Here is a 22705-nt window from a genome sequence, read left to right as displayed (position 1 = left end):
TTTGTAGCATACAGGCGTGGCTTACGAGGTTCACGCGCGTGTCGAGCGAGCGCGAGGTGGGGTGGGCACGCCCGATTCGGTCGATGCGGGGGGAGCGAGGATTCGAACCTCGTGCGGTTCCCGGATGGCTCGCGTCACGCCTGTCGCTAGTCGTTGATCAGTACTGTCTTTGAAGCAGCCGGTCCGAGAGGTGAATCGAGGCGAGCGAGCGAGATGGAGCAGCACGCGACAACGACGACGACGAGCGACGTTCGTCTGCGTTTGCTCCTGTTGCACGCTCTCGCTCGCTCAGATCGCTTGTAGTATGGCCAAAGGTGAGCTCGCGAATTCCTGCGCCTCGATCCACGCGTCCGCTCCGCTGATCTCGCTTCCTCGCACCGCTGCGCTCGTCATGGTACAGTTCCGCGCTCGTTCCGACTCCTCGAGGAGCTCGAGAAGGGTGAGAAAGGGATCGGCGATGGCACGTGCTCGTACGGACTCCAAGACGGCGAAGAAATGTCGATGGAGCGCTGGAACGGCACGATCATCGGTCCTGGTCATGTACGGGTCGAGCGACGAAACTCGTGACCTTGGCTTGCGCTGTCGAGCTGATCTTGACCTGCGTCATGTTCTAGACCGTACACGAGAACCGGATCTACTCGCTATCGATTTACTGCGGTCCGAGCTATCCAGATTCGCCGCCCGAGATCACCTTTTTGACCCGCATCAACCTCCCATGCGTCGATCAACAGACTGGCAAGGTGAGAGCTATGCTTGCGTGACCTCATTTGAACGTTTTCCTGAATATCGAGCGTCATCCGAACAGATTGACCGCAACAAGCTCGCAATCCTGTCCAACTGGAAACACTCGTACACGCTCGAAACCGTCCTGGTCGAACTGCGAAGGTACGTTCTCTCGAATGTGCTGCTTGCGTACTTTTTAAAGGCTGACGCAGCGCGCATGTCGATGCAGGGACATGGCTTCGCCCACGAATCGCAAACTGCCTCAACCTGCTGAAGGCTCGTCCTTCTAGGTCTGCTTCTCGCACCTGCTCTGCCTTTTTCTAGATCATTCGCTTCCCTTGTCAGCAGCCGATTTTTTTTGAGATTCAACGTGAACCTCCTGTTTGTCCATACTTTTCGCTTTGTCCTTGAAAACCTCCTGCTGGCACATCCGTCTTCCTTGTGTTTCGCGTCCTTCTCGCATTGGATACGCGCATCAGAAAGGACTCGAGACGCGCCCAGCTATAAGAACGTGTGCCTCAAGGGGAACAGTCGCAATTCGCTCCTTCTTCTAGCGCATACCCAGCGCGACGCATGGCCCGGCGCACAAGACAAGTGTGTCGGCGCACCAGACAAGTGTGTCGAATGTGTCCGAGCATTGTGCGGTATGGCGCCATGCGAACCGCATGTCGACAGCCCGTGCTGACCGAAAATCCCGCTCCGCTCGGTCATCGTCGGGAGCCCCACCCGCTTACTGATCAATTGCGCATCCCGAACGTTCGAGCTCGACATTCTCTCTCGACTCTCTCTTTCCTGCCCGCACCTCGATTCTGAGCTTCAAGAACAGCAACAATGACATTCACCTACCTGATTACTGGAGCTTCCCGCGGACTCGGACTCGCTTATACGCTTTCTTTGTTGCGCTCCTCGCCCTCGACTCGGGTCGTCGCCGCCGTGCGAAACCCTGCTTCTGGTGCAGAGCTCCTCAAACCTGTGCAAGAAGAATTCGGGGACCGACTGCATGTGCTCGAGTGCGATGTGACCAGTTCCGAGTCGACCCAGGTACGTGATCCAGTGCTCTTTTCCTCCTTCAATCCTGTACCTGGCTGACGAGATCTGACTTTCGACCGTGCAGGAAGCTGCGCAGAAACTCGCGCAATCTGGATTCGTGTCTGATACCGAAGGACTTGATGCGGTCCTTGCCAACGCCGGAGTTGCCGCCGGAGGTTTCAATACCGCTACTCAAGCGTACGCCACTAGCTCTCTTCTACTTGCTGGGAAGTCGATTCGCTGAACTTCCGGCAGGAACGCTCGATAGCTCAACCGAAGATCTCGAACGCAACCTTGCCGTCAACTTGTACGGTGTAATCAACACCGTCAACGCGTTCCTGCCTCTGCTCCGGAAAGGGCAAGGGAAACAGATCTTTGTCACCTCGTCCCTGGTTGGATCAATTGGAGGTCCTCTGGGACAACTTCCAATCTTTAGTACCTGTAGGTTTTGAACCCTTTAAATCTAGAATAAACCTCGATGCAATATACTAATACAATTTCGTGTATTACAGATGCAGTTTCGAAAGCAGCAGTCAACATGTACACTGTCAAACTTGCGCGCGAGCTCGCCGACGATGGTTTCACTGTGATCCGTAAGAAACGCGTTTTGTCCATTCTTTCCCCTCTTCGTTGACGTCTGACTCTTTGCTTCACGTTCAAACGTCCTCGATTCCTTCGCGAATCAGCATTCCACCCAGGATACGTCAAGACCGATATGAATTCAGGACAAGGTGACCTCGAGAACCAAGAAGCAGGTGATCTCGCGTAAGTACCCGTTTGCTGGTGTCTCTCAGCCCAACTTTGTCTTTTCTTGGAAAGGGCTAATCTCTCGATGTTAAACATTCCTGTAGCGCAAAGAATGTTTTCCTTGCCGCAAAGAAGGAGGACAATGCAAAGTTCATGGTTTACGATGGAACCACTCTTCCTTGGTAATCACGTTTGCAGTGTTTCTGTAATCCGTTCAGTGTTCTCAGTGCGTCCGATTGCCAGCATCTTCTGGGATGTTTGTGCTTTGACACCGCAGTAACAAATATCGTTCTCATCTCGTAATTCCTGGCACCTTGAACCAGCGAAAGCGCACTGGCTTTACCTGTCTTATTGACCCATGGGCTGGAGCTCATTCAAAACAATTTGAAGCGGGAGGTGTCTTCCTCCACTCTCGGATGGGCGTGCAAGGTTTCGCAAAGGGATACAAGGAGCATAGACGGAAACCAAGAACTGATAACTTGCAAACGAACCAACAAACAAAACTCTCTTACAAAGCCCTCGGATTTGCGAGACGTCCATTCACAACCCCTCGAAAATCTTGTCCTCGATTGCTTTCTTCTGCTCTTCGTAATAGCTCTTGACTCCTGGAGCGACCGTCGCCATCGCCTCGCGCCCGGCGTATCCGAGTTCGATCCCCTGCGGCAAGACTTGCTGAAGGCGCGGCAAGACAAACGTGAAAGCGCCGGCGTTCTCAGGTTCGTCTTGGGCCCAGATGATCGATTGTGCTGATTCGAAAGGTTTGAGAGCTTCCTCCACGGCGGCGTAAGGGAACGGTGAAATCTCCTGTTTGCAGGAAAATTTAGTATAAACGTCGAGGGATTAGTTAAATTCCGTGACATCGAAAAGGAGAAAGAAGAAAGTTCGCACCTCGATTCGAATAAAGACGATCTTGCCATCGAGTCCACGGTCTGACCTCTGTTTGACGAGGTCATAGTACATCTTGCCGGAAAGGAACATGACCCTCTCGACATCGGAAGGGTTCGAGACGTGTTCCGTCAGAACCGGCTTGAACGACGTTCCTTCGCTCATCTCGCTCAGACTGGACGACGCTGCCGGAAGTCGCAAGATACCCTTCGGAGAGAAGACGACGAGCGGTTTGCGGTACGGTCGAAGCATCTGTCGACGTAGAAGGTGGAAGTACTGCGCAGGGGTGGTCACGTTGACTGCGTGAAGACAAGGAGTGAATGCTTGTCGGCGCAGAGGTTCGTTTGTGAGTTGCAGGAATCGCTCGATGCGGGAACTGCGAGGCATCATATGAATAAGGTGTGCGCTCCAAGTTTAGCAAAAGCATAACGCTCACCTCGAATGCTCAGGTCCAGCACCATCTGAGCACCACCTGGGTCGTCAGCTGAATGGACGGGTCGGATTTATGCAGGGATCGCAGACTGACCGAAACCATGCGGCAGAAGGAGAGTAAGTGCGCTCTGCATGCCCCACTTTGTCTCGCTCGATCCAAAGAACGTATCAAGGGTTACTTGCGCAGTGTTGTGGAACTGTAGTCAGCAAACTCGAACGATCAGGACTTGCGCTACGACCAACCCTTCGAGAGAGCATTTGCCCTACGTCACCGAATTGCGCCTCCCAGATGGGAAGGAGAGCCGGAGAGGCCCATGCAACACCTTGTTCGAATCCGACGACGGCGTACTCGGACAAAGGCGAGTTGACCACTTCGAACGTTCCAATCTTGCTCGTGTCTGTGGCGCTCGCAGGAGGATTCGTCGCGAGGGTTTGCAGCGGTACGACCGTTTGTTCCGAGTTCTGGTCGGCAAAGATGGCATGACGTTGGGAGAAGGTGCCCTAGAGGAGACAGTGTCAGCTACAGAGCCATGATCGACGGCTATGGCTCCAAACGTACTCGACCACTGTCTTGTCCACTCAGCCGAACGTTGTAGCCATCGAGAAGTAGAGTTCCAAACGCCATAGCTTCGGCTCCCGCAAAATCGATTCCTTCTCCTTTCTCGACGCTTTGAAGTCGCTTTGCGATGTGCATCTTGGTCAGGCGAGGGTGAACCGTCTTGAAAAATGCGAGCACTGTCAGATGCGAAACGAATCGATCGAGAGTCAGAGAATTTGAACTCACAATCTCGTCGGGAGTTTCGACACTGCGTTTGCCGACTTCTCTCAACACCGATTCTCTGACTCCGGTATCGATCGTTTGTTCCCATTCGCCTCGTTCAGGCCAAGTCATCTCGCTCCATCCACGAGGCATTTCGAGTTCGGGCACGGTGTAGTTCTTCGGTTCAGCTCCGACGAGCGACGTGTCGAGTTTCGCAAAGTGCTCCTTGCGGAACGAGGCGGCTTCGGCGGCGTCGAGTGTGCCAGCATCGATCAGAGATTTCTCGTAGATACTCGCGACAGATCTAAAACAATGGCAAACCGAGGCGGACATGAGCACGTGCCTACGCGGCTGCCGAGTCGAGCATCACACTTACGGAAGATCCTTGATCCTGCGGTACATGATTGGCGATGTGAACTGGTCCAGGCACAGTACGGTTCGAGATCAGCGCCGGGTTGAATATGAAGGAGTATTCGATCCGTGACTGACCGACGGCTCATCGAGCTCGTTGTGACCCAATCGGCGGTAGACGACCAAATCGACAATGACATCCTTCCTGAACTTGCGCTGGTACGCGAGCGCTAGCTTGAGGCATCGAGCGACATCGTCAATTCGGTCTCCGTTGACGTGCAGAACCGGCGCCGAGATAGATTTCGCGAGATCGGTCGCATAGAACGAAGTTCGACCTTGGATCGCGGGCGTCGTGTAACCAAGCTGGTTGCTGAATTCCGGAACGATCGGAGGTCAGGTTGCTTCGCACACGAGAGGAGGACTTGCGCTCGTAGACGAGACTCACTTGACGACGATACGAACTGTACCCCCAACGTTGAAGTGCGGCAGGGACGCCATGTTGAGCGTTTCGGCGACAATACCTTGACCTCCGAATGCCGAGTCTCCATGAAGACTGATGTTGAGCACCTTGTCTCCGAGCTCTTCGTCGTTCTTTGCTGCTGAGCCGAACGGAATTTGAAGCGCGCGAGCAAAGCCTTGTCCAACCGGGGTGATCGTTTCGAGATGAGACGGGTTCGGTAAGAGGTGAACCTTGAGCGAGTCGGATTCGGTCGTCGAGTAGTTGGTCGACAGGAACAAGTGGGACAAGACGTCGTCGCTGAATTCGGGGGATTTGAGCGATGGGGGCAGAGTCGGCAGTCCACGCATCTTGCGCACGAGAAGTCGCATGTCGAGATCGAGCAGTTGAGTCAGTAGGTTGAGTCGACCTCGATGAGGCATTCCGCTGCGAGAGCAAAGTCAACAGTGAGCTCGAGCGGCACAGTTCTTCTCAGAAACCCCGAGTCAGCGGAAGGGCGCTTTGAGCATACATGACGACATCTTCGATACCCTCCTTGCCCGCTTGCTCAAAGAGGGAAGCGAGGGCGACCATCATGCCTTCTCCTCCTTGCAGTCCGTATCGCTTGACGCTCGGGAATCGCTTCGCACACCAAGCATCGAACCCTTCTGACGCAGCGAGGAGCTTCCATTGCGCGAGCTGCTGCGATGTCGGGATCGGGACGGCATGAGATTGCTCGAGCATGGTTTCGAGGAAGCGACGTTCGTGTTTCGAGGGCAAGTGCATGAACTGCAATAATTTGTTTCACCTCGAGTCAATTTTCGAAATAGTCTCGCTGTTTGACGATAGAAGCTAAGAGCGTACCTCGTAGCCAACTCCCCCCGTGTATACCTCTTCGAGTCGTTGAGCGATCTCGTCAATCGTCTTCGAGGTGCCTTGGTCGGGAAAGCCGAGGATTCCAGTCACATTGAGCTTGTCCTGTTCCCGAGTCGCTTCGGGCAAGACTTCGGACTTGAAGTCGTCCCGAACTCGATCCGATTCGAGCTCGAACCCATACCTCCTCGGATCTAGCGCGGGTACGTTCGAACGGTCTGCGAGTCCCAACGGATCGACTCGGGCAGCTCGATGCGCGTGTTTGCGATACGACTCGACGAGTCGCAGGAGCGATGCGTTTGTGACTCGGTTCGAGAGCTCTTCGGGAGTAAAGTCGGGCAAGGTGAACTTGGAAGGAGGGCGGTACCCGAACGGTTTTGAATGCAACGCGCGACTCGAGCGTGCGAGTCGAGGAGTCGGATGAAGCTTGAGTCGATGCATTCTTTCAACTCTCGTGGTGGGTTCGTGCAGCCTGAGTTGGGAGGGGCAGAGAGAGGAGAGGAACTCGACACGCGAGTGGGGCTCGTGTTCGGCCCGCATCGAGCGCGTGCCGCGGCTTGGCGGCATGCCATGTTTTCGATTTTTCCTTTGGGGCTCGGTCAAATAGGCGTTTCTGTTTGTAAGCCTTGACAGCAATGAGGCTGCTTTGGATTGGTTGCGCGCAGGCTGCTAGATCGGCTCGAGCCGCGGCACGAATTTTGTGAAACTTTCGGTGCTCGTTACGCTGCGACGTTTGGACACGCTGCATCTTTCTTCTTGAACCCGGACAAGCGGCAGAAATTGTCGAGTCAGCTTGAAAGCCGTTGCAGCAGATCCGTCAGGACGGGTCCTGCGAATAACAGGTTGCGCTTGCGGAGCTTGCTCGTCTCCTCAGTAGACCCAGCCGTCTAGATACTCGGAGGTTGAGGAAGGCGGAGTAACCGACGAGAGCAGTCTTCGAGTCGTTGTGCACGAACGATCCCGGAATCGCGAGTTCGCAATGAAGATGTTTCCGGGGAGGGTCCAATAAACGGCCGGACGAGGGAGCGACAGGTAGTGTGCGAGCCTGCAACTTGATTTGGGGAATGCGGGAGAAAGGCAATGCTAGGTCGTCGCCGCGAGATTGGTGGACCGACTCGATGCACGTGCGGAAGGACGGGCCCTCGCTACGAGACGTGTGAATGTTTCGAGCCGAATGTACATGGCTAGGTAAGTTGTGAACGCCAAAATGTTGACAATCATCTGGCAAGAGGACAGAGCAGGCGCGTGACGCTGTACAGTACATGTCGTCCAGATCGAGATCCGAATCGTTGTCGTTATCGAATCTTCTGAACGACTCGGCGGTATCGCTGTCTTCGAGTGATCAATTTTATCTTGAGCATTGCTGCCGTTATAGATGCGCGTTTGATGGCAGTCCACTTTGAATAGGCCTAGGTCGTCAAAGTCCGAGTCTCGAGCTTGATGCTCGGAGAATTCGAGGGTCGCGAAAAGCTGCAGCGGGCGTTGCTCATCTGAGGCTCACCTGAGCAGGTCTGGTAGATTCTGTCGATGATTTGACCTGCGAATCTGCTGGGGGAGGTTTTTCGAACCGAATTGCTGATCGATATCCGGGTAAAACACGAGTCGAGTCGACTTCACGATTCGGAGGAGTTGTTCCAAGTTGAGCTCCAATTCTGTCGTGTCCGTCCTTGCAGTCCTTAAAGCCGGCCTCGGTCGTGATAGGCGAGGGTCAAAAATTTGCTGAACATGTTGATCGATGACGAATTCGAAGAATATTATTGTCGCTCGCTCCTCGTCGTCGTCCTTGATCTACATTTCCAGTCGGCTGATCAACAACGAGCAGAACTCTCTTCAGGGTCGAACGTACCGACCGTCAAGACCCACTCTCGCATTGATCAGCGCCTTTCAGAGTCGATCGCTCTCCCTGTCGAAACTTGTTCCCTCGACCATCATGGCACAACCCGAACCTGAACGAACTGCGCTCGTCGTTGGCGCCGGTCTCGTGGGGACGCTGTGCTCGGCCATGCTCGCCGCTCGGGGCTGGACCGTGACTCTGCTCGAAGGTCGTGCCGATCCTCGGGTCGGATCCGCTTCCGCTCGCGCGAGATCGATCAACCTCGCCTTGTCTCCACGAGGGATCGAAGCGCTGCGCAGCGTCAGTCCCGAATTGGTAGAACGGGTTCTCGAGCAAGGGATCGAGATGAGGGGCAGGATGGTGCACAAGAATGTCTCGTCTCGAGTGGACAAGATGCCCCAAGATTACGGACTCGTTCAAGAGGGAGAAGTGATTAGATCCATCTCGAGGACTCAACTCGGGATCGAGTTGCTCGACCATGTCGATCGGTTGCCCTCTCAAGGACCGGGAAGCGTCACGACTCGGTTCAACACGAAACTCGTCGACATGGACGTACGAGGCGCGGGCTCGGTACAAGTCACGCTCAGTACACACGGCGACTCAACTCCGAGTCGCGAACAGTACGATTTCGTCATCGGGGCCGATGGCGCGTACAGCAAAGTACGCCGAGAACTCATGCGAAATTCACATGCGAGGTCAGTTTTGTTTGTCATCGCGACTCTCGAAGCGTGAACTGACTAGAGTTTTTTCTCTCTTGCAGGTTCGATTACAGGCAGTTCTACGCTCGACATTCGTACCTCGAATTGTCGATCCCGGCCGGTCCTGACAATTCGTTCTCGATCGAACCCAACTACCTGCACATCTGGCCTCGAGGCGAGTTCATGTTGATCGCTCTCGCCAATTTGGTAAAAGCCGTTTTTCTTGTCTCTCTCGTTTCCGACGAGTCCATACCAACACTCGCGTTTTTGCTTTTCAGGACAAGTCGTTTACGTTGACGCTCTTTGCATACGAAACGACGTTCAAGTCGCTCGATGCCGCTCTCAAGGAGCTCGAACAAGACGACCCGAACCCGGTTGTCGAGCTGTTCAGGAAAGAGTTCCCCGATGCGTTCGAATTGATGGGAGAACAAGCGTTGCTGCAGAGCTGGCGAGAGAATCCGAAAGACGGCCTCATCACAGTCGAGGTGAGGCGCCAACGATTCATTCATCGAGAGAGGAGTTATTGACTGAGCAAACTCGCTCGACACGACAGTGCTCGCCTTATCATTACGAGAACAAGGTGTTGTTGATCGGAGATTCAGCTCATGCCATGGTGCCGTTTTACGGCAAGTTTCGCTCGACCGTTTGCTGTTTGGACGAAACCTGACCCTTTCATTTAGGTCAAGGGATGAACTGTGGGTTCGAAGACGTGCGAGTCTTGTCTTCGATCCTTGATCATTTCGAGGCGTCTCCGGTCCCACTCACGCCTTCGCCTCTACCGTACTCTTCGACTGCTCCTCGGTTGTCTCCTCAAGAGTCGTCACGGACTGAGACGACAATCTCGGAACGACTGTCACTCGCGTTGTCGAGTTACACAAAAATTCGAGCACGTTCACTCGAAGCGATTCAACGGCTCGCACACGAGAACTACACCGAGATGGCTTCGTCCGTCTTGTCTCCACTGTACCTCGTTCGACTCTCGCTCGACCGACTCTTGTCTCGAGTGTTTACGGTCCCTGGGTTGAGAGGCGAGGCGAGAGACAAGAGTCAAGGGGGGATTCGAGATCGAGGTGCGACATGGGAGAGTTTGTATCGCATGACGACGTTCAGGTGTGGACTCGCGTACGAGGAAGTGATCCGTCGACGTCAGTGGCAAGGCAGAGTGTTGGAACGGGTCGTACAGGTCACGTCCGGACTCGTGGTTGGAGCTCTCGTGGCAGGACTCGGATGGTACACTCGGATTCCGAGTCGATACCGACTCGTCCGAGTTTAATAGTTACATTACAGTAATCCAAGTAATTATTCCAAGTTGAGGGATGGGAAAAAGAAAATGAGCGAGACAAAGGCGAGAACGAGCGAAGTGTCACCGCCGACCGGGGAATCGAACCCCTCACCACCTCGCAGCCGGCAGTTGTCGCTCCATCGCCAATCACCTCGCACGGTCTCAGGTAGACGTAACAAGGAGGAGATCCACGCATTCGACGTTGAGTCACGGCCACGGCAACGCTGTTTCCCCCGCCTTTGTTCGCTCCAACGATGCCGCCCGTCCCACCTCCGAAACCGACGATCCGACACCACCAGGAGTCGTTCACCGGTCAGTCTTGAATACCTAGTCGAGCGATCTTTCGTATGCGAGGCGCGAACGGACGCACGCACGAGGGGGCGAGTTGATTGACCTCGCCCGCATGCGCCCTCGCTCGCTTCCGCTTCCACGCGCGGCAGTCCCTGCGCTCGCACCTCGTGCTTTTCTCCTGTGCGCGATCGAGGTCGGACTCGCGCCTCTCGAGATGGCTTCGAGATCGCGATGACTGTGCCGCCCCGAGCGTTTCCCACCTCGTTCTCATCGACTGCGCTCGTCCTTGCGTCCCTTCACCCTCCTCACTGAGCGCACAAGGATGTTCACTGACCCACATCGTTCGTCTTCTTCTCTCTACTCGCGCCGTCGCAACTCTCGACCCATGTCGATCCTCGCACTGCCGGCTCCACCTCCTCCTGCCTCGCTCGTGTACATTCCGTCCCCGTTGCGATCTGCGTTCGATGACGATACGCCTTCACCTCCTTCCGCCTATCGCGCATCCTTCATGAACCTGTCCCCACTTCGGTCCGCACGTGAATCGATTCGGTTCTCTCGCGCACATCGACACCGCTCGCCCGCCCCGGTTCCCGATCGATCCCACCCGTTTCGGTCCCTCTTGCGCTCTGCAAAATCTCTCCCTTCTTTGCGTCCGCACAAACGCTCGAAACTCGATCTCGCGCATGAATCGAATCCCAAACTCGCACCTGTAGGCGCGCAACCGGTCTCGACTAGTGGTGCACCCTCGGTCTACACCTCGGGAGGAGCCCGTAGTCCGATCAACGGTACCCTCGCATCTCCGAGTCCAATCCATGCCGCGTTCACGGCAGGAGGACCGAATCGAACGATTGGCGCATCTTTGCCCGTCTCGAGTCCTGACCCTCGAGGGTACTACTCACCGGCACCCTCCGCGATCGCTTCCACCTCGAATTCATCGTCCCCGGGAGGAGCTGGACCTTCGTCGTCGTTTCGACCGGGACGAGTTGCGCCCGCGCCTCCGACCTCGCAACCGCTCGATCCTTCACCTCGATTGCATCGACAAACTTCGACGGGAGGCGCTGCTCGATCTTCATACCATCCGAGTTCGGGAAGACCACCGTACGCGTCCTCGTCTTCCTCTTCGGCACAGTCCCACTCGTTGCATGCACCTCCCGGGAGCGCTCCAACGAGTCCGTCTCGAGGACCCTCCCCAAACCTGCATGGAGGAGGAGGATCGAACGGGTCTCTGTACGGCGGGAGTAGGGCGAGTTGGGAAATCGTGGACGACCAACACGCTTCGGGAGGAGGAGTCTACTCGAACGCCAACATCAAGAAATCGCAAATCTCGTTAGGAGCAGCTTCGAGTTCTTCCATGAGAGAGCTCAACGATGCTTTACCTTCTTCGACGACGACGACCTCTCAAACCGCTCCGAACCGATCGACTAATTCTTCGACTTCGTCCTTGAACAACCTGCACCATCATCAAAGAACGCACTACAATTCGAATTCGATCTCGCACAACAATTACAATCTGTTGCATGATCCAGCGACCGCCGCTGCGACGAATTATTCAGCGTTCCTGGACGCTTCTACATCGTCTCCATCGACGCCAGCAGTAGGAGGTTCTCACGCGAATCGATCGAGTTATGGAACGGGACAAATCGTTCCGAGTCCTGCAGCGATGCCTGCAAACTCTGAAGGTGATTACTTTGGATCGACGGGAGGAGGAACTTCGAGTCAAGTTGCGACTCCGGCTGAACGGTACCCTTCTTCTTCGACTTCATCTTCTGGAGCAGGAGGAGCAAGCCAATCCTCTCAACCACAACAATCGGGACCGACGAGTCAGAGTCAGAGGAACAGTAGCGAAAAGTTGGTCGAAACTCCTGGAGGTAGTACGATGAATGGCAAAGAGAAGAAAAGTAAAGGGTTCAGTTCTTTCCTCGGTGAGTAACATCTGCTCTTCTTTTCGTCGAGGAACAAAAGACAGAAACCCTGAACTAAACTCTTTTGCTTGTAATCATAGCGGACGTGTTTTCGGGACCCAACAAAAAAGTCGAAATCTCGACTCCATACGATCCAGTGCATTTGACCCACGTCGGATTCAACTCAGATACGGGAGAATTCACGGCAAGTTGCATTCTGATCGCTCTACTTTAAAGCAGGCAACAACAGCTGACGTCTGAAAACTGAAAAATCCGCAGGGTTTACCGAAAGAATGGCAACAATTGTTGCAGAATGCAGGAGTTTCGAGAGAGGAACAAGCGGCGCATCCTCAAGCGGTCGCCGAAATTGTCGCGTTCTACCAAGACGCGACGAAAGGGATTGGGCACGCAGCAGGAGACGAAGTCGATGACGTGTGGAACAAGTTTGGACATGGACCTGAAGGATCTGACCATCACCACCAGCAACAACACCATCGACAGCAGAACCAAAACCAGAACGGAGTCGTTGGCAACTTTGAACAACCTGTGAGTTCTCCCAAATTTTCAGGTCATAACTCCAGATGGGAACTGACTGATCTGTTTTCATGTCAATAGCGAGCGGCACCACCACCTCCGCCGCCGGGAGGACTTCGAAAAGCGCCTGCTCCACCACCGAGACCCTCGCCTCCTTCTCAACAACCTTCGATGGATCGACAACGATTCGATCAGGAGCGCGAGCAGTACTTGCAGCAGCAACAACAACAACAGCAGCAACGATACCAACGGGAACGGTCTGGCACGCTCCCTCTACCGACTTCTCCCGATCGCAGAGGAGGTTCTTCGCCAAGTCCTTCACTGCTCGATCGATCTCAATCGGTCCGAACTCCGACCTCTTCGGCGTCGGCATCTTCGTTCAATTCGACGACGAGTCCGTTGGTCGTGCTCAAGAACAAATCGTCTCAACCTCAACTCGGTCAACAACAACCACCACCGGGGGCCATGTCGGATCTCGCACGCGCTCAGAGTCTCAAAAACTCGTCGAGTCAACCAGTGGCATTACCGCATCGACCGGCACCTCCGAAACCACTTGCGGCACCTGCTGTACCTGTACCTGGACAGCAGCAGCAACAACAACAACAATTGGTCAAGAAACCTTCGATCGCACCTGGAGGACCTGGGAATCAACCGAGACGTCGGGAACCGAAACACAAGAAAGAAGCAGCCGACGTTGTCGAACGACTCAAAGCGATTTGTACCGATGCCGATCCGACGAAACTGTATCGCAACTTGGTCAAGATCGGTCAAGGGTGAGTCACAGGCAGATCCCCCGGAGTTGCACTTTTTCCTCGAGGCTGATGAAAGACAAAACGGTTCCGTGCGGATCGTGACAGTGCCTCGGGAGGAGTGTACACGGCGTATCAGGTCGGTACGAACTTGTCGGTTGCGATCAAACAGATGAACCTCGAGCAACAACCGAAACAAGACCTCATCATCAACGAGATCCTCGTCATGAAAGAGTCGCGACATCAAAATATTGTCAATTTCATCGACTCGTTCCTCCTCAAAGGAGACTTGTGGGTCGTCATGGAGTACATGGAAGGAGGAAGTTTGACCGACGTTGTCACGTGCAACATCATGTCGGAAGGACAGATTGCGGCTGTTTCGAGAGAAACGTTGCAAGGGCTCAAACACCTGCACGAACACGGGGTCATTCATCGAGATATCAAGAGTGATAACATTCTCTTGTCTCTGCAAGGAGACATCAAACTCAGTCAGTTCTACTCTCTCTCCTTCTCGCAAATCATCAATGCTTCGGAATAGAGAGACTAACCCTCTCTCGTCTGCAGCCGACTTTGGTTTCTGTGCTCAAATCAAGGGGGACGATGCAAAGCGGACCACGATGGTGGGTACTCCGTACTGGATGGCGCCCGAAGTCGTCACCCGGAAAGAATACGGACCCAAAGTCGACGTGTGGTCTCTCGGTATCATGGCAATCGGTTCGTCCCCCCCTTCAATGCTTTGTCTGAGTGTTTCCTCGCTGACATGCGACGTTGGCTACAGAAATGGTCGAGGGAGAACCACCGTACTTGAACGAGAACCCGCTGCGAGCGTTGTACTTGATCGCAACAAACGGTTCGCCGACAATCAACAACCCAGAACAACTCAGCGTCGTGTTCAGAGATTTCCTCAAACAGTCCCTCGAAGTTGACGCCGACAAACGTCCGAACGCGAAACAACTGTTGCAACATCCGTTCTTTGAAAAAGCTCAGGTAAAAAGAATTCATCGAGTGAGAAGCTGCTGGAACCGTTCTCTGAATGCTGACAATGTTCTCGAACTGTTCGTAGCCTCTCACGACTTTGGCACCCCTGATTGCGGCCGCTCGGCAACAATCGAAATCCAAGTCGACCTAGAATTTTCTTGTTTTAACTATTTCCCTTCTTTTGGTTCGTGAACCTATTCGACGCTCGCAAATCGTTCTTTTCCCTTCTACAAGAAAATCCGTTCCTTCTCCCTCTTTATCCCGTTTTGTATCAGCTTCTTTTGCCAGCAGTCTCCCTATCTGTCTCTCCCTTTCTGTTTTCTACTCCGTTTGCTCTTTGCGGTATCTTTGTGCTCTTTCTTTCCCAATCTTTCGAGTACCTTCTGTGCAGTTATGTGCTTTCTTTCTTTTTTTCCTTTCTTTCTTTCCTCTTTCGTCTCGACGATATGTCTGGTTTTCGCGTTCCCCTTCTATCCCTCGTCCTCCTTTGGACCATCCCCTCTCATTCAAAGAGGTTGTTATGCAAAGAAGAAGAAGAAAAAACAAAACCTACGGATCAATCGACTGATCTGAACCAAAGGATTGTACGATCAGCTGCAGACCGACTGTTTCTTGACAGTGCAGTCGCGCGAGTGATTACTTTTTGGAGCTTGAACGCGAAACTGTTCTTGCGATCAGAATCAGCGTCACCTCGTTGTCCTCGCTTGTCTCCCCATTTGGCAAATGACCGCCGCGAAAAAAGGAGTCTTCCTCTTCCTCTATATTCAGTACTCAAGGAACAAACGACGAACTGCTCTATGTGCTACTCCAGAAGAAGCCATTGCGAAGACAGAAAGAGAGCTCGGGGGATCTGATCGGGATGGCGGGAGATCCACGAAGCGGGTATGTAGGCTGAACGATTATCTTTGCAGTGCAACTGATCTGACGCCGGAAAATCGAGTCAGCCCAGGGTAACTTTCGGTGACAAACTCGGGAGAAATGCTCAGCTTACTTTGTTTTCGAAACAAAGGGGTACTGACGGGTATAGGGTGAGACGAAGGCTATCTGCTTTCAGACAAGTCCGAGTTCTTTGCAAGCATGCGCAGCAGCTCTGGAAAGGTTTTTCGATGATCAGTGAGAGAAAAGGCATACTGGGGGCAAAAGTGAGAGCAAAAGGGGAAAGGACGCAACTCGTTCTTCGCACGCTGAACACTCGACTGCGACCCAGAGGTCGTTCGAGGTTCGATAAATTCTGGTCGTGTCGAATCGGTGAACGTGCAGTCGACGATCCATGCAGCTTGATCCTTGCGGTCGTTCATTCTCTGCGCAAATTCGAGGTTGCGGGAACCGGCGAACCCTCTCTGAACTTTCCACTCCATGAGGATCCCAATGTAGTTCATCGTTGGTTCGAGGGTCGACTGGTGCGAGTGGAACGGACGGAATGCTTCAATCACGAGGGGTAGGAACGGGTCGTAGATCGAACGGATGAACGCGCGTAGGACGGTAGGACCTTGTTCGTCGTGCAAGGTTGCGAGGTACGATTCAAACATGCACGCTTGGATCGACGGGTTGTTGCGGCATTGAAACGCTTGAGCCGAAGCGCACAACAGACGAGGGGGCAGACCGAGATTGACTGAAATGAGGGCAAGGGTCGAGTTCGCCACGAGTGCCGCTTTCACGAGCTACTCACGGTTCCCAGATAGTAGGTTAGCGAGAGAGTCAAGTACTAAGATCAGGAGTGGAGCACAAACTGACCGATCTCACGCCGACTACGATACGAGGGTACCGCTCGTGCACAAGGAGAGTGATCTCGGCACCCAGCAGCGCATCTCCGACATGCTACACACACGTAGAGAGAGAGGCTGATCAATCAACCCATCATCCAACTTCTTTGTTCGTTGATCAACGGCTCACCTCGAGCCTTTCGTAGTCGTGAATGGGTTCATCGGCAGGCGCTTCAAAGCTGTAGTGACTGCTCGCTCGGTACGAAGTGTGCGTCCTCCAGGTAAAGTCATCGGTGACCGCCGGAGCTCGCGGCAGTTCAACCGTCGGGATGTGGTCCGCGAGCGCAAGCCGCACAGTTTCGGCACCCGTGTTTGTAGCAGGCATCTTCGACCACGAGCTGGAGCGGGGAAAGACGAGTCGATGTAATGCGCGATAGAACAAAGGCGGGAGGGGTGCGAGCGGACCCCTAACTTGCGGTCTCAGGAGGACGGAGCCAACACCCCTGAGCGCAAGCATGAATGAGAATCGTTTGCTCGAGAATCGATGCGGGATCGTTACGGTTGCACAGCAAGCTAAAGGGAAGGGGTTTGTGCGCCCATTCCGACCTTCGGACACAAGTGACACGCCATTCAGGCTCAACTTGTCAAGCTACGTAGAACACAGTCCCGCGACCACACGTGCGCGTCACTGCAAAGGGGACCGGGCGCTCACGCACAAACCCCTCGTTCGTTTTCCTCATCTCGTTTCTCTCTCTCGCACTCTCTCTCTCCCCCTCTCTACCCGCGCGCTTCAACAACTTGAACATGGCCCGCTGCTGCTCGAATCGCATTGCGTGCTGGCTCGAGGGACACGGTGCGATCCGTCTCAAAGAGGACAAGGACTGTGTGCTCGTACGGGAAAAGCTAGGCGAGAATGTGGGACAAGAACCCGGGCAAGAGGATCCAAGCTGCAACGGTGAGTCCCGCTAAAGCAAAGCTCCCGAGCTCGCATACTGGGCTGAGTAGAGAAACCTCACCAGCTTCGCAAGTATTGTTTGAATGCGTACTGTGAGCTTACCTTTGAGCGCGACTTCCCAACCGAGAAGTCGCCACCCACTCTTGACCAAATTCTTAGTAGTGCATGCATCTGGAGCGGAGCCTGCCTCGCGTACGTCTACGCGTGGCCTCATGTCGACCCACTTACAAACGAAGAGCTTAGACCTCGAACTGGAATCATGTGGATCCTTCTGTCTCTTGTTATGATCCCTCTCGTGCTCGGGATGTGTGCTGGCGCGCGAGCACTTGCTCTACAAGAAGGAGTCATCGTGACGAGTGACGAACGCAGGTCAAGATGGAAAACAGCGGGTCTTGCCAGCGGTACTTTCGATTAGTCTACAGACTTGATCGCGCAGGACCGATGTGAGCACGAGTGGCTGATCGTCCGTTTGAAAACAGGCTGTTGCGCCGGCGCTTGGATAATTGTCGGCTTTGTTGTGTGGGAGCAACACTTGTGGTTGCAGCTTGGACTCGCTGTGACGACACGTAAGATACGATCCAGGGCTACCGTCCAATTGCCAAGCTTGCTGACAGTATCTCACGCGTCTCAGTGTGTGTCCAAGCAATGCTCATTTCCGGGTGCGCAGTCGCTTTTCCAGACCGAGACACTGACCCCAGCGCTGACGAATGCTGAACATTAGCCAATTCGACGTACAAGACGCCAAGGCAGAGCTTGGAACGGATCAGGTTGACATTTACGTGTTCCTGCGGGAAACAAGCGACTTGCCATCCATGTCGGAGGTCTTGATTGTGTCCGATTCATGATTATCGAGGGAGTCCTTCGCTCTTTTTATCAAAATTTGTCTTGATCAAATTTGACTAAGCTGGTGGCGTTGCGAGAGCCGAGAATTGCGACAATGTTTGGAGTGTTCCGAGCACTTTACCGATGCTCGATTATTCCGGATGTCGCTCCGCATCGAAAGTCCTCTACGGTACCCAGGTGGATCGTATGGGGATACCTGCACGATTGCCAAAAAGGTTCCACAGCACGCTAAAGGAAAGGGGTTTGTGCACGAAGTCTGATTATCGAACGCGTGTGACACGTCCGGGGTCCCTAAGGCCTAAAACACATAATTAAGCAAAGTCCCTCGTTCGCCCAGACGAACGCTCACTTCAAAGGGGCTCGCGCGCCCACGCACAAACCCCTTGTTTGTTGCCCGGATTTCTACACTCTCGTACACTCTCTCTCTCCCTTTCTACCCGCCCGCTTCAAAGACCTGAATTATGCCCCGCTGCTGCTCGAATCGCCTTGCGTGTTGGCTCAAGGGACATGGTGCGATCCGTCTCGAAGAGGACGAGGACTGTGTGCTCGTGCAGGAGAAGCTACCCGAATACGTGGACGAGCGAGAGGATCCAAGCTACACCAGTCAGTACCGTGCAACCAAAGAGCCCTAGATCGCTTTCTGGGCTGACTGGAGAAATCCAAGCAGATTCGCGTGTATTGTTCGAATGCGTACTGTAAGCTCGCCCTGAGCGCTATTCGTGACCGAAGAATTTATCAATACTCATGACCAAGTCTGTTCTATAAAGAGCATCCGTCTGGAACGGAGCCTGCCTGACATGCCTGTGCGCAATACCTAATGTCGACCTACTCTCAAACGATGAGCTTCGACGTCGAACTGGATTCATGTGGATCCTGCTGTCTCTCGTTATGGTTCCTCTCGTGCTCGGAATGTGTGCTGGCGCTCGAGCTCTGGCTCTTCAAGAAGGAATTATCGTGACGAGTGACAAATGCAGGTCAAGATGGAAAACAGTGGGCCTTGTAAGCGGTACTTTGGGTCAGTCTACAAACTCGCTTTGCGCAAGACCGGCACAGGACTGATCGTCCACTTGAGCGCAGGATGTTGCGCCGGCGCTTGGATAATTGTCGGCTTTGTCGTGCGGGAGCAATCCCTGTGGTTGCAGCTTGATCTCGCTGTGACTACACGTGAGTTGCGATCACGGGCTACCACCCAGTTGCTAAGTTTGCTGACAGTATTTCATGCGTCTTAGTGTGTGTCCAAGCACTGTTGATTTTCGGGTACGCGGATGCCTTTCTAAATTGAAATTCTGGCTCTTGTGCTGACGAAAGTCAACGATCACATCGCGGCCGATCACAGCCAAATCGAAGCACAAGACGTGACTGGCGAGCTTGTAGCGGATCATGTCGACATTTACGAGTTCCTGCGTGAAACAAGCGACACGCCGTCGTCGGAAGTTTTTATTGTGGTCGATTCGTAAAAGTCGAGCACTTCGTTCGCTCGTACTGTCATTTTCTGTTTTGATCAAGTCCGGTAGCGCTGTCGATGTTGCGAGAGCCGAAAATCGCATCGATGTTTGGAGTGTTCCGAGGACTTCACCAACGCCCGATGCATGCTGCAGCGATTCGCTCGCGAATGCCTCGCTCCGCGTTTGACAGTCCCTGCAGGTACTGCCAGGTCGATCGCATAGCGCTCGTTGCACGAGAATTCGTGGTCCAGAGCCAGCGCAGCGTAACTTGCAAGTCGGATGACGCCTGATCACGTTTGAATGATATCGATTGCAGCAAACACGTCCGATTCCCCAAGTATGGCGCCTGCTGTATCAGCGAAATGGGTTCAGCGATTATGTTCTGGTGAGAGAGCCCCGTTCGAGGCCGCGGGCCCAAATGGCAACATTGATATTGGAATGGCGTCTTCGGGTACAGTACTTACGCTGATCCAGCAGTTTTGAAAACCCGACCGGCGTGACCGCGCTTCTGCGGAGTCTCGCGAGGCCCCAGACGTTTTCCGCCAGTGGCGTGATTGTGTCTCGACCTGGTTTCCCCGGATTTCGCGCGGTGCCGAGGGAAAATCTTTCTCGTACGAAAAAACTTTTTTTCGCTACTTCATCTCGAAACTCTGTCTCGATTGGTCGCCTGATCCTCCCATTCTCCTACATCTCTCGATCGCCACCCACCCGACTCGACTATCCCGGTATGGCGACCAAAGAGGCCTACTCGGGCGCGACTACGCCAGAACGACGACCATCTTCCGAATACAAGATGGGCTCGAATGCCGAGAAAGGCGATGCCCTCGGCGACAAAGACGTGCGCGTGATGCGCGACGGCTCCGGTGTTGGTACGACGCACCGTGGACTTAGCTCGCGGCACATCACCTTCATCGGTATCGGCGGAGGCATTGGAACCGTCAGTCGCGCGCTTTGCCGCTATTTCGATTTCTCCGCGGGGGCGATGACTCACTCTTCGCTTTGTTGCGCACGCGCCTGTAGGGTCTCTTCATCGGTACCGGTGCCGCTCTCGCCAAGGCTGGTCCGGCCGGTCTCCTCCTGTAAGCCGCATTCAAGCCGAGTAACACGTTTCAGGAAGCTGATCCTTCTCCTCAGTGCGTACTGCGTCGTTGGAGCAATCCTGTGGTGTGTCATGGAATCGATCGGTGAACTGGCCACTCTCGTGAGTTGGAACGGTCCTAGCGTTTGTCGCTTTCCGCTCGAGAACGCATTCATTGAACGCGGCTTTCGCATCGCAGCTTCCCATGGCCGGTACTTTCGTCAACTTTTGCAACCGCACGATCGACCCTGCCGTCGGTTTCACGCTCGCCATCTCCTACGGTTACTGTCAGTTCCGCGTCCTGTGTCTTCAACCCGCGTTTGGGCCGGTCGCTGATCCTGAATACTTCGACAGGCTACACTATCGCCATTGCCTCTGAATGTTCCGCCGCTGCTATCCTCGTTTCGTACTGGAGCGACATCACTCCAGCGCTTGTCATTACCATCTCGCTCGTCCTGATTCTCATTATCAACATGTCGAGTGTGCGCTTTTACGGCGAGTCTGAATTCGTCACGTCGATCATCAAAGTTTTGTGTTTCCTTGGTCTCGTACGTCGATCATGCCCTTGCCTGCCCTTGGACCGAATTGACCGCCAATTCACACTGGCAGGTCATCGTCGGTCTTGTCATCACCCTTGGCGGCGCTCCCGATCACGACCGACGAGGTTTCCGCTACTGGAACAACCCGGGCGCGTTCGCGCAGCCGTATGGACTTTCTGGATCGACGGGCAACTTTGCCGGCTTCGTTTCGGCCTTCATCAACGCCGCGTTCTCGTTCATCGGTGTCGAGACCGTCGTCATCGCTGCCGGAGAAGCTGCCAACCCCCACAAATCGATTCCCAAGTCTATCAAGCGTGTCACGTACCGCATCTCGTTCTTCTGTACGCGATTTCTTTTGGCTGCAAGACGAGGATTCGTTCGCCGACCGTGCTGACCTGACCATGACTTGCAACTTCGCTCTGCCAGACATTCTCGGCGCCATCATTATCGGCATGATCGTTCCGAGCACGAACCCTGACCTCGTCTCTGGAACCGGAAACGCCAACTCTTCTCCCTGGGTCATCGCGATCAAACAGAGTGGAATTCCCGCATTGTCGTCCATCGTCAACGCCTGTATCCTCGTCTCGGCCTGGTCTGCCGGAAACGCGTACTGCTATGTCGGTGCTCGCATCATTGTCGCCATGTCGATTGACCGTCAATTGCCGAAAATGTTCTCCAAGACGAACCGATGGGGAGTGCCGTGGGTTGCGGTCCTCACCTCGTGGTTGTTTGGTCCCCTCGCGTACTTGTCGCTCGGTTCCGGTGGTGCGCCGCAAGCCTTCACCTGGATCCTCAACTTGGTGAGTGTCCTTTGTGGTTTTTTCCTCGGCTCATCGTGAGCGCCACACTCAAAGAAGTTGGTTTTTTTCTGACCCTTTGATTTCTTTCCTGTGTCACAGTCTACCGTTGCCGGTCTCCTTGCTTGGGGTACCCTCTGTTTCGCCTACATCCGGTTCCACAAGGCGTGCAAGGTGCAAGGTCTCGACCGCAACGAGTTCCCGTTCAAAGGACGATTGCAACCGTATGCAGCGTGGTTCGGCATGATCGGATCATTGGTCATCACGCTCGCACAAGGGTACTCGGTGTTCCTCAAAGGTCACTGGAACACGGCCGATTTCGTCGCTTCGTACATCGGCATCATCATTTTCATCGTCCCTGCCATCGTCTGGAAGTTCTACAAGAAGACGACATGGGTTCGAGCCGAAACGATGGACTTGTACAGTGGTCGATACGATGCGGCCCTCGCCGGTCCTCCCGAATACACTCCCACGACTTGGTGGGGCAAATTCATCGAATGGCTTTGCTGAGCTCCTTTCGGCGGAGTTGTTTCCCCCTCCTTTTTTTGGGTTTGCGGGTTTTTTTTACAGTCCTCTTTTGTTCCTTTTTGTCAGATAGATCGTTCATCCGTTCTTGCTTGTATCCTCTAAAAACTTACCTTAACTCCTGATACCCCCCCTCGCATCTCCCTCGTAGAATCTTTATTCCTGTTTAGATTCCGCAAGTTCTCTTTCAACTGAGAAATATCACTTTATCTTAGAAACGTGACTTTACACAGGCTATTCTCGCGAGCGGCAAGAGTCATCGAGGTTTGAAAAGGTTCAAGATATTGGGATAGTCGAAACAAAGACCAAAGACAAAG

General features: G+C 54.0%; 7 protein-coding genes across 7 annotated transcripts; 5 read left to right on the top strand and 2 right to left on the bottom strand.

The window, feature by feature from the left end:
• Nucleotides 1-304: 304 nt before the first annotated feature.
• MMS2 (E2 ubiquitin-conjugating protein MMS2) lies at nucleotides 305-1013 on the top strand (the record flags this gene model as incomplete). The annotated part of the gene is made up of 5 exons (XM_076678378.1): nucleotides 305-314; nucleotides 401-540; nucleotides 615-740; nucleotides 806-885; nucleotides 953-1013. The coding sequence occupies 5 exons, from the start codon at nucleotides 305-307 to the stop codon at nucleotides 1011-1013; spliced, it is 417 nt and encodes a 138-aa protein (XP_076534638.1).
• Nucleotides 1014-1554: 541 nt separating this feature from the next.
• On the top strand, nucleotides 1555-2685 carry JCM15063_001408 (SDR family oxidoreductase; the record flags this gene model as incomplete). The annotated part of the gene is made up of 6 exons (XM_076678377.1): nucleotides 1555-1764; nucleotides 1838-1950; nucleotides 2021-2193; nucleotides 2265-2345; nucleotides 2439-2517; nucleotides 2604-2685. The coding sequence occupies 6 exons, from the start codon at nucleotides 1555-1557 to the stop codon at nucleotides 2683-2685; spliced, it is 738 nt and encodes a 245-aa protein (XP_076534637.1).
• A 354-nt stretch (nucleotides 2686-3039) lies between these two features.
• Nucleotides 3040-6677, bottom strand: JCM15063_001407 (uncharacterized protein; the record flags this gene model as incomplete). The annotated part of the gene is made up of 12 exons (XM_076678376.1): nucleotides 3040-3303; nucleotides 3388-3760; nucleotides 3821-3845; nucleotides 3911-4013; nucleotides 4084-4317; nucleotides 4376-4534; nucleotides 4601-4880; nucleotides 4953-4993; nucleotides 5066-5297; nucleotides 5373-5810; nucleotides 5896-6152; nucleotides 6228-6677. The coding sequence occupies 12 exons, from the start codon at nucleotides 6675-6677 to the stop codon at nucleotides 3040-3042; spliced, it is 2856 nt and encodes a 951-aa protein (XP_076534636.1).
• Nucleotides 6678-8166: 1489 nt separating this feature from the next.
• On the top strand, nucleotides 8167-10041 carry BNA4 (kynurenine 3-monooxygenase; the record flags this gene model as incomplete). Its single annotated transcript, XM_076678375.1, has 5 exons — nucleotides 8167-8765; nucleotides 8831-8975; nucleotides 9047-9253; nucleotides 9322-9394; nucleotides 9449-10041. The coding sequence occupies 5 exons, from the start codon at nucleotides 8167-8169 to the stop codon at nucleotides 10039-10041; spliced, it is 1617 nt and encodes a 538-aa protein (XP_076534635.1).
• A 685-nt stretch (nucleotides 10042-10726) lies between these two features.
• JCM15063_001405 (uncharacterized protein) lies at nucleotides 10727-14654 on the top strand (the record flags this gene model as incomplete). Its single annotated transcript, XM_076678374.1, has 8 exons — nucleotides 10727-12263; nucleotides 12344-12447; nucleotides 12522-12788; nucleotides 12858-13549; nucleotides 13634-14013; nucleotides 14090-14239; nucleotides 14304-14512; nucleotides 14589-14654. The coding sequence occupies 8 exons, from the start codon at nucleotides 10727-10729 to the stop codon at nucleotides 14652-14654; spliced, it is 3405 nt and encodes a 1134-aa protein (XP_076534634.1).
• An 899-nt stretch (nucleotides 14655-15553) lies between these two features.
• Nucleotides 15554-16591, bottom strand: JCM15063_001404 (ribonuclease III domain-containing protein; the record flags this gene model as incomplete). The annotated part of the gene is made up of 4 exons (XM_076678373.1): nucleotides 15554-15593; nucleotides 15674-16164; nucleotides 16238-16321; nucleotides 16397-16591. 4 exons carry the CDS (start codon nucleotides 16589-16591, stop codon nucleotides 15554-15556), a joined length of 810 nt encoding a protein of 269 aa, XP_076534633.1.
• Nucleotides 16592-20176: 3585 nt separating this feature from the next.
• JCM15063_001403 (uncharacterized protein) lies at nucleotides 20177-22373 on the top strand (the record flags this gene model as incomplete). The annotated part of the gene is made up of 8 exons (XM_076678372.1): nucleotides 20177-20386; nucleotides 20470-20528; nucleotides 20584-20650; nucleotides 20727-20814; nucleotides 20882-21075; nucleotides 21137-21407; nucleotides 21493-21866; nucleotides 21966-22373. The coding sequence occupies 8 exons, from the start codon at nucleotides 20177-20179 to the stop codon at nucleotides 22371-22373; spliced, it is 1671 nt and encodes a 556-aa protein (XP_076534632.1).
• Nucleotides 22374-22705: the final 332 nt, after the last annotated feature.

Source organism: Sporobolomyces koalae, assembly GCF_050403365.1.
Source record: "Sporobolomyces koalae JCM15063 DNA, S_koalae_JCM15063T_v1_ctg13, whole genome shotgun sequence".
NCBI classification, from domain to species: Eukaryota; Fungi; Basidiomycota; class Microbotryomycetes; order Sporidiobolales; family Sporidiobolaceae; genus Sporobolomyces; species Sporobolomyces koalae.
Note: the sequence above shows the minus strand (reverse complement) of the source record. Positions and strands in the feature narration are given on the sequence as shown.